The 17264-nt window shown below is 44.7% G+C and overlaps 2 protein-coding genes and 1 long non-coding RNA gene across 5 annotated transcripts in view; 2 read left to right on the top strand and 1 right to left on the bottom strand.

The window, feature by feature from the left end:
- Positions 1-7103: 7103 nt before the first annotated feature.
- On the top strand, positions 7104-14736 carry prdm12b (PR domain containing 12b). Of its 2 annotated transcripts, none has more exons than XM_060053113.1 (6): positions 7104-7943; positions 9961-10026; positions 10138-10262; positions 10558-10713; positions 11716-11831; positions 12834-14736. In XM_060053113.1, the coding sequence occupies exons 1-6, from the start codon at positions 7715-7717 to the stop codon at positions 13372-13374; spliced, it is 1233 nt and encodes a 410-aa protein (XP_059909096.1). In that variant the 5' UTR covers positions 7104-7714; the 3' UTR covers positions 13375-14736. The 2 variants fall into 2 exon arrangements, with proteins under 2 accessions (XP_059909096.1, XP_059909095.1); XM_060053112.1 differs by having other exon boundaries at positions 7107-7943; positions 11716-11830; positions 12863-14736.
- LOC132458826 (uncharacterized) lies at positions 9748-12961 on the bottom strand. 2 transcript variants are annotated; one of them, XR_009525960.1, is made up of 6 exons: positions 12825-12961; positions 11698-11861; positions 11143-11237; positions 10536-10772; positions 9877-10232; positions 9748-9800 (listed from the first exon to the last, which is right to left on the bottom strand). It is a non-coding gene; the product is annotated as an uncharacterized LOC132458826 (long non-coding RNA). The 2 variants fall into 2 exon arrangements; XR_009525959.1 differs by having other exon boundaries at positions 10536-10761.
- Positions 14737-15194: 458 nt separating the features above from the next.
- The window catches only part of c5 (complement component 5), a 34853-nt gene continuing 32783 nt past the window's right edge, over positions 15195-17264 (top strand). The window contains exons 1-2 of the mRNA XM_060053063.1: positions 15195-15350; positions 16164-16359. Of these exons, the coding sequence (XP_059909046.1) occupies positions 15274-15350; positions 16164-16359 (273 nt within the window). The 5' untranslated portion in view covers positions 15195-15273. The remainder of the gene's footprint in view (positions 15351-16163; positions 16360-17264) is intronic.

Genomic DNA, 17264 nt, shown 5'->3' with positions numbered 1-17264 from the left:
GGTGCCCTATATAGTACACTCACACATAAATCTGGTTCCCCATTTAGTTTTAACACTTTCTAACAATAATGCACCATACAGATTCACACTTATTTCTGCACTAGCGCATGATGCATAGTGATTTTTCAACGGATTAATCCATCAGGGATGGCTGGCACATACAGATTATTTATTTTATTTAATCCAACACGTCTGCTTGTTTATCTGACCAGAACATGCCATTCAGATAGCTGGCACATAATTGGTGTCAAATTTCTATGTTAACTTGCACTTTAAGTAGTGTACTATATAGGGAATGAGGATACAAGTGAGCCAAATCGAACACGGCCATGGTTTTGTTGACTTTATTTCAATTGTCTGTTTTTGCGTTTTGTCAGTGGATTAGTGGTCAGGGCTTCCCCTACATTTACAGTAATGACTTCGTACATTTGATAATGGAACTTGTTTAACAGGTTTCGCCAACTTCCTTTTGAAACATGGCAACCACAGCTAGGTGGATAAATGCGATCCTACAAGATCTTGAGCTCTTCTGTAGGGAAACAAGCTATTAAATGAATGGGTGTATAATAGCATGGGGTATATTCACAGCAATGCTTTTGATTTAGCAGGTGAACAAATCACACACACAAACTAGGAACCTTCACCTTACAGTAACACTTTTCATTAGTGTCCTTGTTGCGGTGTAATAGCACATGTAATTAGCCATGTAATATCCTGTAACAGCATGTACAGTACTTGATATGAAATTACTTTATGGAACAGCCTATCCCTAGTTTAGAATCGCTTTTTTTTGCTTATGAATTTTTAATTTACGATATGCAAGATTTACTAATTCCAGCTATAGTCTAAACTTTGAGAATAAACATCTCTGCTCCTCTCCTCCCTCTCCCAGTTCTTTCTAAGCCTGTCCAATTTCTATGGGCTGCAAGGTTGAATCTCAAGTTTATTAATTGAACATGTCACCTTGCTATTGATTGGCTGACTCGTCAAAAATCAAGAATGCTGAAAAATGGTAGAATCCTCTTGTTCTAGTAGAGGATGTGTCTGCAGGAAGAGGGATTTGAACCTAGGCCACTGAATGTAATAGTGTCTTAATTAGTGTACACAATGTGTTTTAGAGCGCATTTCAAACAAGTTTAAGTACATGCTTTTACATGTTACATTGATTATTACACAGTATTATGTAATCACACTAACGGAACACTAATGTCAAGTGTAAGCCTTTGAAAATTGTGTGCTTATGACCAATAAGTGTTTTTACCGATCAGACAAAGGAAAGGCAGTCCTAAATATTGTCAAAATACTTACAAATAAACAGCACAATCAAAGTATGCCTCTGCATGTAGTTTCCTGCCACCCGCAGGCTCTCGTGAGACATTTCATTCCTGGCCAAGGCCTGTTTAATGAGAGTAGCACTGAAATGCGCAAAAGGAGCAAACAATAGGAGCTGCCCCTGCAGAATTTAATGCTGTTGTGTTATCCGCACCGGTTGGAGTTTCACGTTAACTTACTCCATTGTTTCAAGAGATGTGCAACGCAAAGAAAGGATTTATCTTGTTTCAAAGTTAACAAAGATGTTTTATTGAAGCTGCTCCAGGCGAGACTCGAGATGTAAAGAGTGTTAGCAGAGGGGGTCGGATCCGTAATATAGACCCCGAAAAGAGCTCTCCTCTCACAGTCGATGAGAGCTGGGTTCATGCACCTGTGATGGCGCCATGATAATAAGTGGCTGCATGTGATGATGCTCTGGTCAGAAATATATTGCCTCATACTGAGGAAGGCCCAAAGTCCACTCATACCAGATATTCTCAGTGCATTTCACTTTCTAATCGCAGATGAATGGCTATTCCATTTCTACCAAATTACACTCAAATATAAATCTCTTTAATGCTACCTATACAGAATCTTTATATACGTAGCAGTGAATAGTATATCTTATAGCTTGTATCCCAGCTTGAAGTGTTGTTTGATAAGAAACTCCAGTGCTGACAGATGAAGGGTGACGCTCTGCAAATATTTATGATCCTCTTCCTGTGACAAATGAGAAGTCAATAATTAATGTGTTTCTCAGACAGATGGCGCAGTTGGCCATAGGCTGATGTCATCCGTCATTAATATTGTTACTGTAATTACACGCGTACAGTAACCACACACATACACACACACACACACACACACACACACACACGATGCATGTGGAAGAAACATGGCAATAACTGACACTAATGCACCACAGTAATGCAGGATAGCGTACTGGAGGAGGATGTTCAACTCCCAGCTGAAAGGTTCTGGGTTTGATCCCCAGATATTGGCAATCTACTTGGAACCCCGGAGCAAGACGCCCTCACATCTTCCCAATTTGCATTGTATAAAAATTAGGAGTCAACTGCTTCACCCATCACACATAAACACACATCAGCTCAAAGTAATATGCCTTTTAATGTCATAAAATGCTCAGGTACACACAAGTGTTTTGAAGTGTATTAATTGTAATTTCACTGTGGGCTGGTGTGTGTTCATTGTTAAGGGATGTGTGATTCAATGTATTAAAACTCATAAGACACACATGAACGCATTCTGCAAACTAATGTATAAGACATGCGAGCAACACAAATCTGTGTTCCCATAGATCTAGTGTGTGTGCGCGTGCGTGTGTGTGTGTGGTAAATGGCAGGAAGCAGGCCGGTAAGTACAGATGAACTGTGCCTCCTGATGAATCATTTAAATAATGGGCTTCTGGACCCCAGCCAAAACAGGCCCCGTGGAGCCCTAAAAACACTTTGGCTGGGCTTGGGTTGAAATGACTCAGGTTCTCATAGGAGGACTTGGTGGATGTGGCTATGTGTCTGTCTCTGCCTGTCTGTAAGTCCATCACACATCCATCCAAGATTTTGTCTGCCTCAATCAGATTTTGTTTCTAAGTTTCCGATCAATACTATATAGCCTATAGTGTCATGTGGGATATACAACATCCCTATCCATCTTTTTAGCAAGTTAACAGTGGTCTCATTGCACAGGTTCGCATTTATGATGAATGTTATGTGAATCTTCACGTATCACGGTTACTCCTCGCGTTCCTCTTGTTCTTCCCTCCCGGTCTGCATCTATTCAGCCCCCCGTCTGTCTGTATCCCTAACCTCTCCAAGTTTCCCGCCATAGTGTGTGTGCGTGTCTGCCTGCGTGCGTGTGTGTGCGCGCGCGTGAGTGTGTATAATATATTATAGTTACATTTGCTTTCATTCTCGCGTTCTCTCTTTTAAAGGACATCACCTGGTGCCCTTTGAGCGATGGTTTGCCTAGTGGCGTGGAGCTTGGCTTTTACAAATTATTGAATAATTCATTATTTACACCTATTTTACCCAAGAAAGAAACATTTCACTCATGTCGGCAGCGCGTCGCCGCCTAAGTGATTGAGCGAGGCATAAAAAAAAGGTAAAGGCTGTTTCTGCAGGTCTGGGGCCCACGTGGCCTCCCCCGTCCGATGGACTTCAACCCGCGATGAGAGACGCCTTATCGGACTCACGACTCAACGTTGCTTACGAGCAGGGTGATGCGTAAAATGTAAATGGTGAAACTACCCAAGAGACATTTGATCCTATAAATTTTGACTTTAATTAGTCTAATTAATTAATAATTGACCTTGTTTTTAAAAAAACATTTTCAGGTACACCGAAGCCTGCGTGAAGAATATTTAGGCCTACAGAATGTGTGTGTGTGTGTGTGTGTGTGTGTGTGTGTGTGTGTGTGTGTGTGTGTGTGTGTGTGTGTGTGTGTGTGTGTGTGTGTGTGTGTGTGTGTGTGTGTGTGTGTGTGTGTGTGTGTGTGTGTGTGTGTGTGTGCGCGCGCGTTTGCGCGCGCGTGTGCTTGTGTATGGGGGGGGGGGGGGGGGGGGGGCGGAAGACAGACGACCTGGCCTGGCGTTCACACTCAACAGGGTCGGGTGAGGCTTTCTGTCGGCACGACGCTAATGAGCCGATAATATGATAAGCTGCGAGGCGATGAGACGCGAGACGCAGTGAGCAGCGGCTGCTTTAAAGCCCATTTCCCCGAACGGCGCGACCGCCCTGAGACAATGCGCCGAGTCGACTTGGATTTGTGTTCCCGTGCGGCGTGTCCGCATTGAGGACTGTCCTCCTCGTGTGAATGGGTTTTATTATTAAAAGGCCTTTTAAAAGGGATTATTAGCACCGTGCACATGGGCTCCCGTCTGGCCCGCCGTGCGCGCGCGCGCGCGCCTTCCTCGGGCCCTTTCTTTGGCTGATTGTTGCCGCATTAGCCAGCATGAATATGCATTGGTGTTTAATGATATTAAGGAGAAGAGTTGGGACAACATTAGTCTGCCATTTGGGCTGATTCCCACAACCTGTAGCCCCGCTGCGGCTCCTGACGCGCCGCTTTCTCTATAAGCGCCTCCCGGTCCCGTGTCCTCTGCACTTCTCTCTCTTTCTCCTTTCTTCTGTTCAGCTCCTCCATGCCTTCAGCTGGTCATTAATGGCCCAGCAGCCGGACCGAACTCCACGTTACACGTCGTCTTCTACCTCTCTCTCTCTCTCTCTCTCTCTCTCTCTCTCTCTCTCTCTCTCTCTCTCTCTCTCTCTCTCTCTCTCTCTCTCTCTCTCTCTCTCTCGTTGATTTCTTTCTTCCCTTTTCTCTGTCTTCTCTAGCCGGGGTGCCAACGCGTCCCCTCTTGTTTTTACGCGTGCCAGTCACCTGCCGTCGCGCGGCCCTCCTCCGTCCTCTCCTTTCTCTCTGGTCCTTGCCTCGTCTCCCTTTGACGGTTTGTCGTTCGTGGCGCGGGTCTAAAGCACCGTCTCAGGGCGCTTTTTGTCCCGTGAGCTCGAGTGGGTTTTGTCCGCCCGACACCCCCCGCTGAAGCCAATTAAACCAAGAATAAAACCGCAACTAATATTCAACTCATATCCCTCACCCCGTGCACAGAATAGTACCGCCCACCACTAAAGTTTTTGTTTAGTTGATTTACGCCTGCTTGTCTTTTGTTTTAACGAAAATATCGAGGCCACTTCGAGAGCCGCTCGGGGTTGTGTTATTGGACTGTAGTAATACCTTCTACAATACCGACAACTTTAATAACCCCGGTATAGAGACTATCCATCCAACCCTGCTCAGTGAATCTAGCTGCATGGTCGCTTTGTTAGGCCTACCTGTCTTCCAAATGCCTCGTGGCACATAGGGCCTTGCATAGTCGCTATGCCTAGGTATATATATATATATATATATATATATATATATATATATATATATATATATATATATATAGGCTAAACACATCCAACAAAACTTCCAAATTGCGCGGCACTTTTCTTGAGAAATATGAAAAGAATAATTAGTCAACATTCTAATTATCTTAGCTTTTTATCTTTTTATTTCGACGGAATATTCTACATCTTCACGTCATACATTTTAAATAACCGGTTTACATGCATTGCACTTGATAAATAACCGGTTTACACAGAACCATATAGCCTATTGGACTTTATAAATAATCGGTTTAGAACTAGGCCTATTGCACTTGATAAATAACCGGTTTACATGTGTATTGCACTTGATAAAGGCCTCGAAATGGAGACAACAAGTACCCCTAATACTAATACTATCAGTAACTAATAATATATTCCGGACCATTTTATCATCACACAATTTTATCACAAAAAAGTTTAACGTTGAAATGCGATAAAGAAAGAAACCCCATTCGATCTGGGTAAATTGGTCCTTATAATACATCTGTGGCCAAACGGTGTGCGCGCGCGTGTGTGTTTGCGCGTGCGTGTGTGGAAGAAAGCGGGAAGAAGAAGAAAAAGAAAAGTGTTCCGCTGGTGTCGACGACAACGGACTGAGAGACTGGCGTGGCGACAATGAATGTTTAAAAGCTCATAAACATAGAAGGAGGACATAATCCTCATCGGTCGGGGTGGGGGCGTGGATGGATGACACCCCTCCCTAAAAAGCAGCTGTTGACCAGCAATCTGCCTCTAATCTCTTTCCCTGCTCTGTCACTCACACATTCACCCTCTCCCCGCGCGCCTCTCCGTCGCTCTTGCGTCTCGTCGTTTTCGGATCGTTTCGCAGATCCCCCCTTCTGAGCGAGACCAAGACCTTTACCGTTAAGCACACACACGTGACACTCTCTCTCTCTCTCTCTCTCTCTCTCTCTCTCTCTCTCTCTCTCTCTCTCTCTCTCTCTCTCTCTCTCTCTCTCTCTCTCTCTCTCTCTCTCTCTCTCTCTCTCTCTCTCTCTCTCACACGCACGTATACTCTCTCTCACAGAAACACACACGCACACACACGCATACTCTCTCTCTCGCTCTCACACACACACACACACACACACACACACACACACACACACACACACACACACACACACACACACACACACACACACACACACACACACACACGCGCGCACACAGACACTCACTAATCGGAGCGGTCAAATGCTCATAATTAGAATACAATTCCTCTAATGATCTTTCTATTGTCCCGACACGCGGAGATTATTGGCCAACCATAAAGTTGTCCGTCTCCAAAAGAAAGAATGGAGGATTAATAAAGAAAAGTGAATGAAAGACGGAAAGAAAATGCAGAACCGTCTTTATATTGAGACTTGCAGGCAGATTCCAAATAAGTCCTATCCTATTCTTGCAATGACTTGAAGCCTGGGCAAATTGCCCCTTCGTGTTTTTACCTGCACGGAAATAATGAACACTCACAACAACCCACAACTGAAAGCAGAGAAAGGAATAGGCTAGGCCTACATCATTCCTAAAGCACATTTTAGACTTGGCGCCAACATGCCAAATAAACGAAATATTGTAGGCTACGTTTACTGGTGGCGCAGTAATGAAAAACTGGAGAAAAAGAAAAAATGTAAACTGCAATGCCCAATTGATGACCAACTGATAAAACTAATAATTTTTTCGTATTTTTAGATGTTTTTTATTTTTTCCCTCTTAATATCGCTGCGCTGATTCAGTGACGGTGCAGTTCGGCAGGGGTGGGTGGTGACGGGCGCGGGATGCGGGGGGGGGGGGGGGGGGGGGGGGTTGTTATTCTAGCGAAGTGCGTGTTGACACACACACACGCGCACAACACAAACAAGTCCTCTCACGCGCAGAGACGCACTCACTCTTGCTTTCTCCCGCAAGCACGCGCATTCGCTCCCCCTCCACTTGCAGACACACTCTCCTCCCTCCTCGGAACGGTGTAAGTAGGAGGCGATTAGCGGCGTCTCACTCACACACACGCACACACACACACATACACACACGCACGCACGCACGCAGACAGACAGACAGAGAGACAGACAGACAGACAGACAGACAGAAGTCTATATAAAACGCGTGTGAAACCTACATGACACACTCCGAATCCATTGCCAAGTTGTGACGCTCTTAAACATTTTACGCTTTTGTGCTTCAACTTTTTTTTTTACCTTTTTACTTGCAATCACTCAAAAACGAGAGGAAAAACAACTCAACAGAAATAACCTGTTTGCACAATTTGTTTTTGATCCGTTATATTGAATTTTTTAACTTTATGTAGCAAAGCGGTCAGCAAACCCGTTTTTCGTTTCATTCTTATTAATTTTAATAGCGCGGGTTATTTCCCACCGTTTGGCCCCACGTGGTTTCCTACGCCAGGGTTCGAACCTTCAGCCTAGCACTACTACAGCCATCCTCGATCTCCGACCGCCATGGGCTCCGTGCTGCCCGCCCAGTCCCTCGCACTCAAGACCGCCTTCAAGCCGCAGCCTCTGTCGCTGGCGGACGTCATCACCTCCGACATCCTGCACAGTTTCCTTTACGGGAGGTGGAGGCACGTGCTCGGCGAGCACCACCACCTACTCGAGGACCAGAACGCCCCGAGCGCAAGCCCTAAGACGGCCTTCACGGCGGAGGTCCTGGCGCAGTCCTTCTCTGGAGGTGAGGGACTTTTAACATCAGTGACGGTGAACGATGCTCAGCTGCTGCCAGGTCGAACCAGTGTTGAAACTTTACTTGGAACTCCACCGGAATACCATGCATGTAACTAAGGTTCATTTTTAAATGAACTAAATGTCAGAACCGTTAGATTAAAACGCATGCTGTACAACATAATGGAACAATGTCGCACCGATAGGCCTCATAAAATAATAATAATACAAAATGTTTGTAACTAAATGTTCACTCTGATTTTAAACTATTTCAACCCAAAATTAATAACTTGCATGAACAAAAATGTTTCTTTACAATTATTGAAATATATAGGCTGTTTAAAAATATAGGCCTATAAGCATTTATCGAGGCCTTTCCAGGGGCACACTTGGTCTTTCTTCATATATTTATAGAAGGTCTTATTCGTTTTCCTGTTCTCGATATTCGTTAGACATATTTCCGCTGCGCATTTTTCAGAGGTTTTAGCCGTGGAAGTTTTTTGGGGGGAGACTTGCAAACCCAGAACTTTTTTTGAATCTTGAAGAATTTTTGCATTTATTTGTATTACCAATTTCAAATCTAGAAATTATTTTCGATGCTCTTTTAAAGATGATCAAACTCTTTTCGTCCTTTGGAAGTTTCTGGCCTTCATAATATTTGTTAAATAATATAATTATATTATATAAAGACCTAAACGGTGTTTTAGCGTCTCGTAACGTCGGATGGGCCCCTCTCACGCGAGCTCCCGGGGGGCTATTGAATGTTGTGCTCGAGCATGAAACCGGTTGTGACTTAAAGTGGAGGTCTTTAAACTCATTTGGAATTCATTCGGCTTCACACTGTTCCCGTTTTCGAGACAAATCCCCATGGAGACAAGGATGGAGAGGAAAGGGGGCTGGTGGATGAAGAATGATAGAAACCCACTTTATCATTTTCTCTCTCCCCCCCCCCCCCCCCCCCCCCCCCCCCACACACACACACAAATACACACACACACACACACACACACACACACACACTTTGCGCCCTGCAGGCACATGTTGCGCACATGTTGCGCACCCGCACTGTTGTCTCGCTCTCTTTCTCTGCGTGTGTCTTTTTTCCCCGCTGGTAATAACCGTGAAGCCTAATTCTATCGCTATTCACCTCGTGTCAGGCGCCTAATGGCCTTTCACGTTCTGCTCCCTTTCTTCACCGTCAGACATTCTGAGCTCTACACGAACAAAAACCCTCACTTCGCTCACTTTACATTTATTGCTTCAGAGTTCCTAAAAAGACCATCATGAATTTGGAATTAGACATTTTCTATTCTTTCGCTGTTCATGGATAGCTATAGGGGCCCCGCCACATAATGGAGCCATTGAAAGCAAGAAAAGAAACGTTTAACCTTTCTGTCTCTCTCTCTGGTCCTATCACATAACGGCTATCAGACACGCTGAAAGAACATTTTCATGGCGATATTCATCAGATGTGGCGGACAAAGGGTTTTCCTTTACACAAAATTGTCTCTTGAAAACCGCTATAGTGCCGAAGATCTTACATGCATTCCAGCGTCTGAAATAGCACCCAACTTATGCTCTTGTTAAAGTAAGAAAAATACGACCTAAAAATTCAGAAAAAGTCCTCCATTAAAATCACAACAGATTAAAGTATAAGCAGCCAAATTAGGCCTATTGTGTATGATCGAGTCAGAGTTGAGTCGTTTTCTTTGGACTATTGTTTGCAACCCTTTGTCGGAAAGTATCAACATCTAAATGAAAATATTCACAGAATAGGTTTAAATTAAACAGAAGTACGCATTTTTTGTTGCCTACGGAATGTAAAGTAATAGTAGGTGTCTGAGTCCTTTTAAAATATGCCTACAAACTCTCCAACGGTAAAAATGTCTTAAATCTCTTCAGAACAACACAACCAATTTGCATTTAGATTTGAAACACAAAACTAAAAGGTTAGTTAATTCTGCTTGTTACAATGTCATCCTCATAGATGTGATCATTTTGGTAACCCTCTGCTGGTCTTCTTTCAGAAGTGCAGAAGTTGTCCAGCCTTGTTCTTCCAACTGAAGTGATAATCGCCCAGAGTTCAGTTCCAGGTAATTAAGCTTTAACTTTTCACGGGGAGCTGGTTTTCGTATGGGACAGTTCTGTTCTGTTGTGGCCCTTGTTTGGTTTCCGTGATCATGGAGGGTGTGCTTGGTGTTTAGGCGAAGGCCTGGGGATCTTCTCCAAGACCTGGATCAAGGCTGGGACCGAGATGGGTCCGTTCACAGGCCGCCTCATCTCTCCGGAACATGTGGACCTGTACAAGAACAACAACCTCATGTGGGAGGTGTGTGCATGGCTGCCTGCCTGTCCGTCTATTTGTCTGCCTGTCTGTCTGCCTGCCTTTCTGTCTGCCTGTCTGTCTGTCTGTATATATCCTACTGACTGTCTGTCCCTCTGTCAATATCCTACTGTCTGTGTGTCTATATTCTTCTGTCTGTGTGTCTATACCCTACTGTCAGTGTGTCTATATCCTACTGTCTGTCTGTCTGTGTCTATATCTACTGTCTGTCTGTGTGTGTGTGTCTATACCCTACTATATGGTGTCTCCTGTCCTTACTGACGAGTCTGTCTGTCAGCAGGTGTTCAACGCGGACGGCAGCGTGCGCTACTTCATCGACGCCAGCCAGGAGGACCAGAGGAGCTGGATGACCTACATCAAGTGCGCCCGCAACGAGCAGGAGCAGAACCTCGAGGTGGTGCAGATCGGCAGCAGCATCTTCTACAAGGCTGTGGAGGTCAGTCCTCCTGCACCGCACCGCGGCCACGGCCACAATCACTGTTACCTTCATTACACCTTATTGTACACAAGAGTAGGATTATTAGGCTTGGTTCCTCAACAGCCAGATAGCAGCAACAACACAAGATAAAGTAAATAGAGAGAAGTAAATATAAAAATACTTAAAATTAAGTCGCAGCATAGATCACAATAACATATAATAATAATAATGATAATAATAATAAAACTAAAATAAAGTGAGGCAAGTAATAATAAGTAGAAAAACTAAAACAGTGGTAATGAGTAATAATAGTAATGAGCTGTAGTAAATTGTAAAGTATATAGTGTTTCAAGTGGTAGATACCAGACCACGGATTCTAGTGCAAAAATGCTGTGCAAATTAGAGACACCACACCCTGAAGCTCTGCTACGTAACGTTTCCCCGTACCTTGTTGCACTGGATCAAACGTTACGTTAGTGACTACAAGAGTTTAGAGCTACAGCAGTCCATCCACGTCGTGATCGTCCTGGGAATCATGCTCTCTGAAGCAACCGATATCATGAGAGAAGTCAAAAAACAATTATTTTTGTGGAATTAGAATCCGGAAAAATGAAACAATTTACCTGGCTTGAAAACATTACTACTTGCTTCGGTATCATACACACACACACACACACACATATATATATATAAAAGCCACAGATATTTGTGACTATAACTACACTGTAATATACTATTCAATTCTACTCCATTGTACACATGTTTACCAATATGTTAGTTGTGTATTGTGGGTTTACGCACAGGTATTACTAATATTACACAAGATAACCCCACAAGCTATTATATCTAAATACCTAGTAGGATCACTCGGTGAAAAGTGATCTAAAAAGCTTGAACAAAGCACTGAATGATGTCGCCATCTTGATTTAGAGAAGTTCCTAACCGTTCAACTGGAAGGAATGTCTTATTGAACAAGTGAAGGATGATTCATCCCGTATTGACCTCACTCTCTCCTTCCAGACCATTCCCCCAGACCAGGAGCTTCTGGTGTGGTACGGAAACTCCCAGAACACCTTCCTTGGAATACCGGGTGTCCCAGGAGGAGAGGAGGAGCTGAGCAAGAAGAGCAAGACTGGTGAGACCATCACAGCAAGCACACCATACATCTATGGAGAAATATAGAGATGTTTGGGGTAGGGATCGACCGATATATCGGTCGGCCGATATTATCGGCCGATATTCGCGGTTTTTAACGTGTATCGGTATCGGCCGATACGCGGCTGATTTTCGCCGTTTTTTTTTAATTTTTTTTACTTTGTTCTACCTCACCTGTTTTTAATATTTGTTAAATATTGTTCATCTACTTGTTCTTACTTGTTCTACTTCACCTGTTTTTACTATTTGTTAAATATTGTTTTTTATATTGAAGTTCAATAAATGTAAAAAAAAATAAAATAAATCGGCTCAAGAAAATCGGTATCGGCGTATCGGCTAAGGCTGATGAAAAAATATCGGTATGTATCGGCCCTTAAAAATCGGTATCGGTCGATCCCTAGTTTGGGGTTACATATAAGTTTGGGGTTACTTGCAAACATCCTTATTTGTTAAAGAAAGTGACTCTTTTTTATTAATGCTGATAACAATAAATGAATCAGCAATACAGTCTAGACATTGTTAATGTGGTAATTGCCCGCATGTCCAGCAACCATCCCTCCTCTGTTCTGACGGTACATTGTTTAGCCGTGTTAAAAGGCTAATTCATGATTAGAAAACCCTTATGAAATTATGTTAGCAGAGCTAAAAACTGTTGAATAAAAGTGTGAGTTTTCATGGAAAACATGAAATTGTCTGGGTGACCCCAAACTTTTGAACGGTAGTGTACATTCACACATATTTGTATCATGTATGTATATATATATATGTATATACATATAAACACATACATGTGTGTATTTCTATATACATATATATATTATAACATTATAGTTGTTATAACATACGAGTAACGAATAGTAAATAATTATTAACTGGGTTTATGTGGTCAGAATTGCAGTTGGTACCGTATGATGCCTTGCTAAGAGGCACCCGGGCACTAGCTGCTGTAGCATAGATGGCAGCCCATCGCTCACCCACACAAACGTTGAACTCTTGTTTCTGATTGGTACAGACGAGTTCCACTCCTGCGACGGCTCCTCGTCCTCCTCCTCCTCGTCCTCCTCGTCGTCGGCGGCGGCTGCGGCGGCTGCGGCAGCAGCGGCCGCCATGATGACGGCGGGGCGCATGCGCTGCGTCATCTGCCACCGCGGCTTCAACTCCCGCAGCAACCTGCGCTCCCACATGCGCATCCACACGCTGGACAAGCCCTTCGTCTGCCGCTTCTGCAACCGCCGCTTCAGCCAGTCGTCCACCCTGCGCAACCACGTGCGCCTGCACACAGGCGAGCGGCCCTACAAGTGCCACGTGTGCCAGTCGGCCTACTCCCAGCTGGCGGGGCTGCGTGCGCACCAGAAGAGCGCCCGGCACCGGCCCAGCGGCATCGCCATGGCCGCCGGTGCCGGGGGCGGAGTGCAGGGCGCGCACTCGCCTCCCACTCCTCACCCGCCGCCGCAGATGAGCGGCGTGCCTCACCCGGCCTCTCTCGTGCACCACATGCCCAACATGCCCACCATGGTGCTGTAGGCGCGGCCGAGCAGACACACCAGGGCCGGCATTTGGCATACGCGACCTAGGCGATAGCCTAGGGCGACAAATGTGTTGGAGGCGCCCTCTAGTGGCGCCTTTATTTAATTAATTTAATTTAAAGAAGCGAAATAAAACATGTCCGCTCGGAAGAGGTGTCACCTGGGGCGTAATTCGCACTGCCTACAGACACACACACGCGTACGGGCAAGAGCCTGTCCGGCACGAGGCATTCCTAAACTATTGCATGATGAGGCCGCTTCCCCACCGTGACTCGAGAGATGAAAGACAACTGTTTGCATGCATGTCAAAGTGGCTCCATATACGGCTCGGAGTCTGTTTTTCCGTGCAGACCTCACCTCGACGAGTCCGCCGCTTCTCACTCTCAATCGGTAGTCCTTTATTTCTGAAGTCGCCGGTCAGCCACAGGCCAGAGGTAGAATATTCCCCGACTGGAAACGGACGGAGATACTATGCTGTCATTTTATTCAGACGCATGGACCTTACCACGATCTTTTTAAACGTCCCGATAAAATTAACACGTCTAGGCTTCTGACTAAAAGTTGTTTTTTGAGGACAAATTGAGGACGATACACTTGAACAGGAAGGGAAGTCATCCTTCCCTGTTTAATTAACTGGAGTTGTTCATTGTTAAGAGTGGATGTCAATTGGCCACTTACAGATGAACATTTAACATAAACCATCATGTGAATCTTCTCTTTAGCAATTCATGATATAGACATCTCCATGTCTGTAAGGTAGCATGTTATATGAATTATATTTACGTTTCTGAATTCCTTACTACTCGTCCAATCCTCATGATGTGTACTGTGTATTCTCCAAGGGCATTGTGGCTGTGGTTATGTCGGATGAAAGCACGAGTCATTAAGAAGGTCAAGGGTCATTAAAAGCACTTTGATCTGACTTCTCACTAACAGAGCCCTTTCCACCTCGCTAAAAGAGAAAGTTAATTTTCATGAAACCTGACTAATTTGTCGTCCTTAAAAATACCAAATGTCTTACGATTATCAGTAGTACTGCTATTTGTTCTTAGTGTAATTATTATTATTATTATTATTTGTATGATTTGTATTATTGTTGTTATTTAACCACTGAGGGGCCTATTGAATCTGGGTTGCCCAGGAACCAATGAAATTGTTGTAAATAATCTAAGACTATACATTTGTGTATATGAGATGTGTTTTACCCTGAAACTAATATTCACCTGTCACTTTATCTTTGTGGATGGATGTACAAGGTCCTTTTAACACATGTATCACTATATATGAAGTCTGTAGAAAGTATTTAGTAGTTCAGTCTATATCTCCAAAATAAAGTCTAAAACAAAGTTTACATGCACAACGTTTGCTGTAACACAATGTTTATTCACTAATGCTCCTGCCATTCCTCTACATTTTGACATGAAAACATGAAAGACAGACGGGCAATTAGATAAGATTACATGAAACTTTATTGTCATTGCACCAGATAGAACAACCAGTAAATCGAAATGCAGTTTAACATCTAACCAGTAGTGCAAATAAAAAGTGTTTTTCCTTATGCAGTGTTTAAATAAAAGTACATAAGACAAAGAATGAAGATGATTATAATATAAGTTTATAGCAAAAAGAGGAACAAACAAACAACATTTCAGCAAAGAGCAAATATCGAATAAATCAAAATTGTGAAACGACTTCCCAGCTGCAGGTGGTAGTCAACAAAAACGCTTGGGCAAATATCTCCAAATAAAGAAACTCTGCACTGGTTAAACACACCTTTGCACCTCGGCGATATTTCGAAATGTGCATAGTTTCAGAGGTCCAGGGTAGATGAGTAACGAACGAGGCTTCATATTATTCTGGGTCTCAAAGTAGCCTCCTCAGACTTGATGTTGTCACCATGGAGATCAGTCTGTGGTTGCTACTGTTCTGTTGGTCAGCCGTCCTCCCCAAGACACTCTCTCAGCCTCTCACCACGTAAGTCCTGCCTTCCACACTTCTCCCCACACACACACGCACACACACACACACACACACACACACATCACATATACGTGAGACTGCGGCTTCTGGGATGCTCTCCCCTCTCCTCTCCCCTCTTAGCCTCTGTCCTCTGCCCTCTCACCTGTCCTCTCCTCTCCCCTCTCCTGTCCTCTCCCCTCTCCTCTCCCCTGTTTTTCCTCTCTCCTGTCCCCTCTCCTGTCCTCTCCCCTCTCCTCTGCCCTCTCCCCTCTCCTGTCCTCTCCCCTCTCCTCTCCGCTCCCCTCTCCTCTCCCCTCTCCTCTCCCCTCTCCTCTCCCCTCTCCTCTGCTCTCCTCTCCTCTCCTCTCCTCTCCTCTCCTCTCCTCTCCCCTCCCCTCCCCTCTCCTCTCCTCTCCTCTCCTCTCCTCTCCTCTCCTCTCCTCTCCTCTCCTCCCCTCTCCTCTCCGCTCCCCTCTCCTCTCCTCTCCCCTCTCCTCTCCGCTCCCCTCTCCCCTCTCCTCTCCCCTCTCCCCTCCTCTCCCCTCTCCTCTCCTCTCCCCTCTCCTCTCCTCTCCTCTCCTCTCCTCTCCTCTCCTCTCCTCTCCTCTCCTCTCCTCTCCTCTCTCCCCTCTCCACTCTCCTCTCCTCTCTCCCCTCTCCTCTCCGCTCTCCTCTGCCCTCTCCCCCGTCCTCTCCCCTCTCAGAGCCTCTGCTCATCTCTGCCACTCGTTATATCCTCTCATTCCCATCACTTCTGACTCATCATGTCCTTCCTCGTCCCCTCCTCTCTGTTCTCCCTCTCTCCCTGTACCTCTCCGCGTCCTGCAGGTATTTGGTGACAGCACCCACATCTCTGCGTTTGGATGCGGTGGAGACGGTACTGGTTCAGTTGTTTGGTTTCACCCAGCCAGTGGAGCTTTACGTCATCCTGAAGAGCACTCAGGGCTCGCAGAGTGTGAAGTACTCAGAAGAAAGATTGACTCTGAACCAGGCCAACAACTACCAGGCGGCCGCTAAAGTCCAGGTCAGTGCCACAATATACCACTCCGTCATTACGGGGGTCCCCCTCAATAAATAAACAGACTTTTATTTTGAAAAAAACGATTTAACGTTCCTCAAAGAAGAAACATTGCCTCTTAGAGGGCCGGGCCTTTGTCTTCTTCATCACTGGGTCTTTGTTTCACTCCCCAAGAAAAGAAAAGCCATATGAAAGCAAAACAGAAGGCTTGAGAGCCTTATCGCATTATATATAATTTATCAATTGTCCTCTGGTGCCTGGATTTTGTGTTTTTTATTGAAAGAAATAAAGCCAATTCCACCCTTGATGTTTGCATTAAAGTCACAAATTGGTTCACCGGAGAGGTTTCGTAGAGCCCCTAATGGCAAAATGTCCGAAAAAAACGAACAAAAGCTCATGATAGGCCCCCGATCGGCGGAGGCCCAGGGCTTCAGCCCAGGCATGCCCGTGCATTAAAGGCACCCAGTGCAACTTTCGAGGCTTAAAAATAAACATTCAATTTCTAGTCTTTTTTACACGTAGTAAGTTTCAATAACTCCATACCATTACATACCGACATTTAAGCAGCAAAGATGAGACGTCGTTGTGTGGTGAGAACTGATACAAAATCGATAACAACAATGCCGCCATTTTCTTTATTTTTTGTAACCTACAATAAATAAAGCAGGCTTCCAGTCAATGGAAAAATGGCTTCTCCCCACCGGCGATTGTTGTTGTTTACGATTTTCTATCAGTTCTCACCACACAACGACGTCTCATCTTTGCTCCTTGAATGTCGATATGTAATGGTATGGAGTTATTGAAACTTACTACGTGTAAAAAAGACTAGAAATTGAATGTTTATTTTTCATTGAATGTTTACATAAAGTTGCACTGGGTGCCTTTAAGGCGGCCTTGGGCGGATCTCAAAA

Source organism: Gadus macrocephalus, chromosome 6 (genome assembly GCF_031168955.1).
Source record: "Gadus macrocephalus chromosome 6, ASM3116895v1".
In the NCBI taxonomy this organism is placed as follows: domain Eukaryota; kingdom Metazoa; phylum Chordata; class Actinopteri; order Gadiformes; family Gadidae; genus Gadus; species Gadus macrocephalus.
The sequence above is the reverse complement of the archived record's forward strand: the minus strand, read 5'-3'. Positions and strand labels throughout refer to the sequence as shown.

Bases quoted from the DNA above. Each gene is read 5' to 3' on its own strand.
- prdm12b (XM_060053113.1), top strand. From the start codon at position 7,715: ATGGGCTCCGTGCTGCCCGCCCAGTCCCTCGCACTCAAGACCGCCTTC. The intron at 7,944-9,960 runs GTGAGGGACTTT...GTCTTCTTTCAG, and splicing joins GGCGCAGTCCTTCTCTGGAG to AAGTGCAGAAGTTGTCCAGC. The intron at 10,263-10,557 runs GTGTGTGCATGG...GTCTGTCAGCAG, and splicing joins ACAACAACCTCATGTGGGAG to GTGTTCAACGCGGACGGCAG.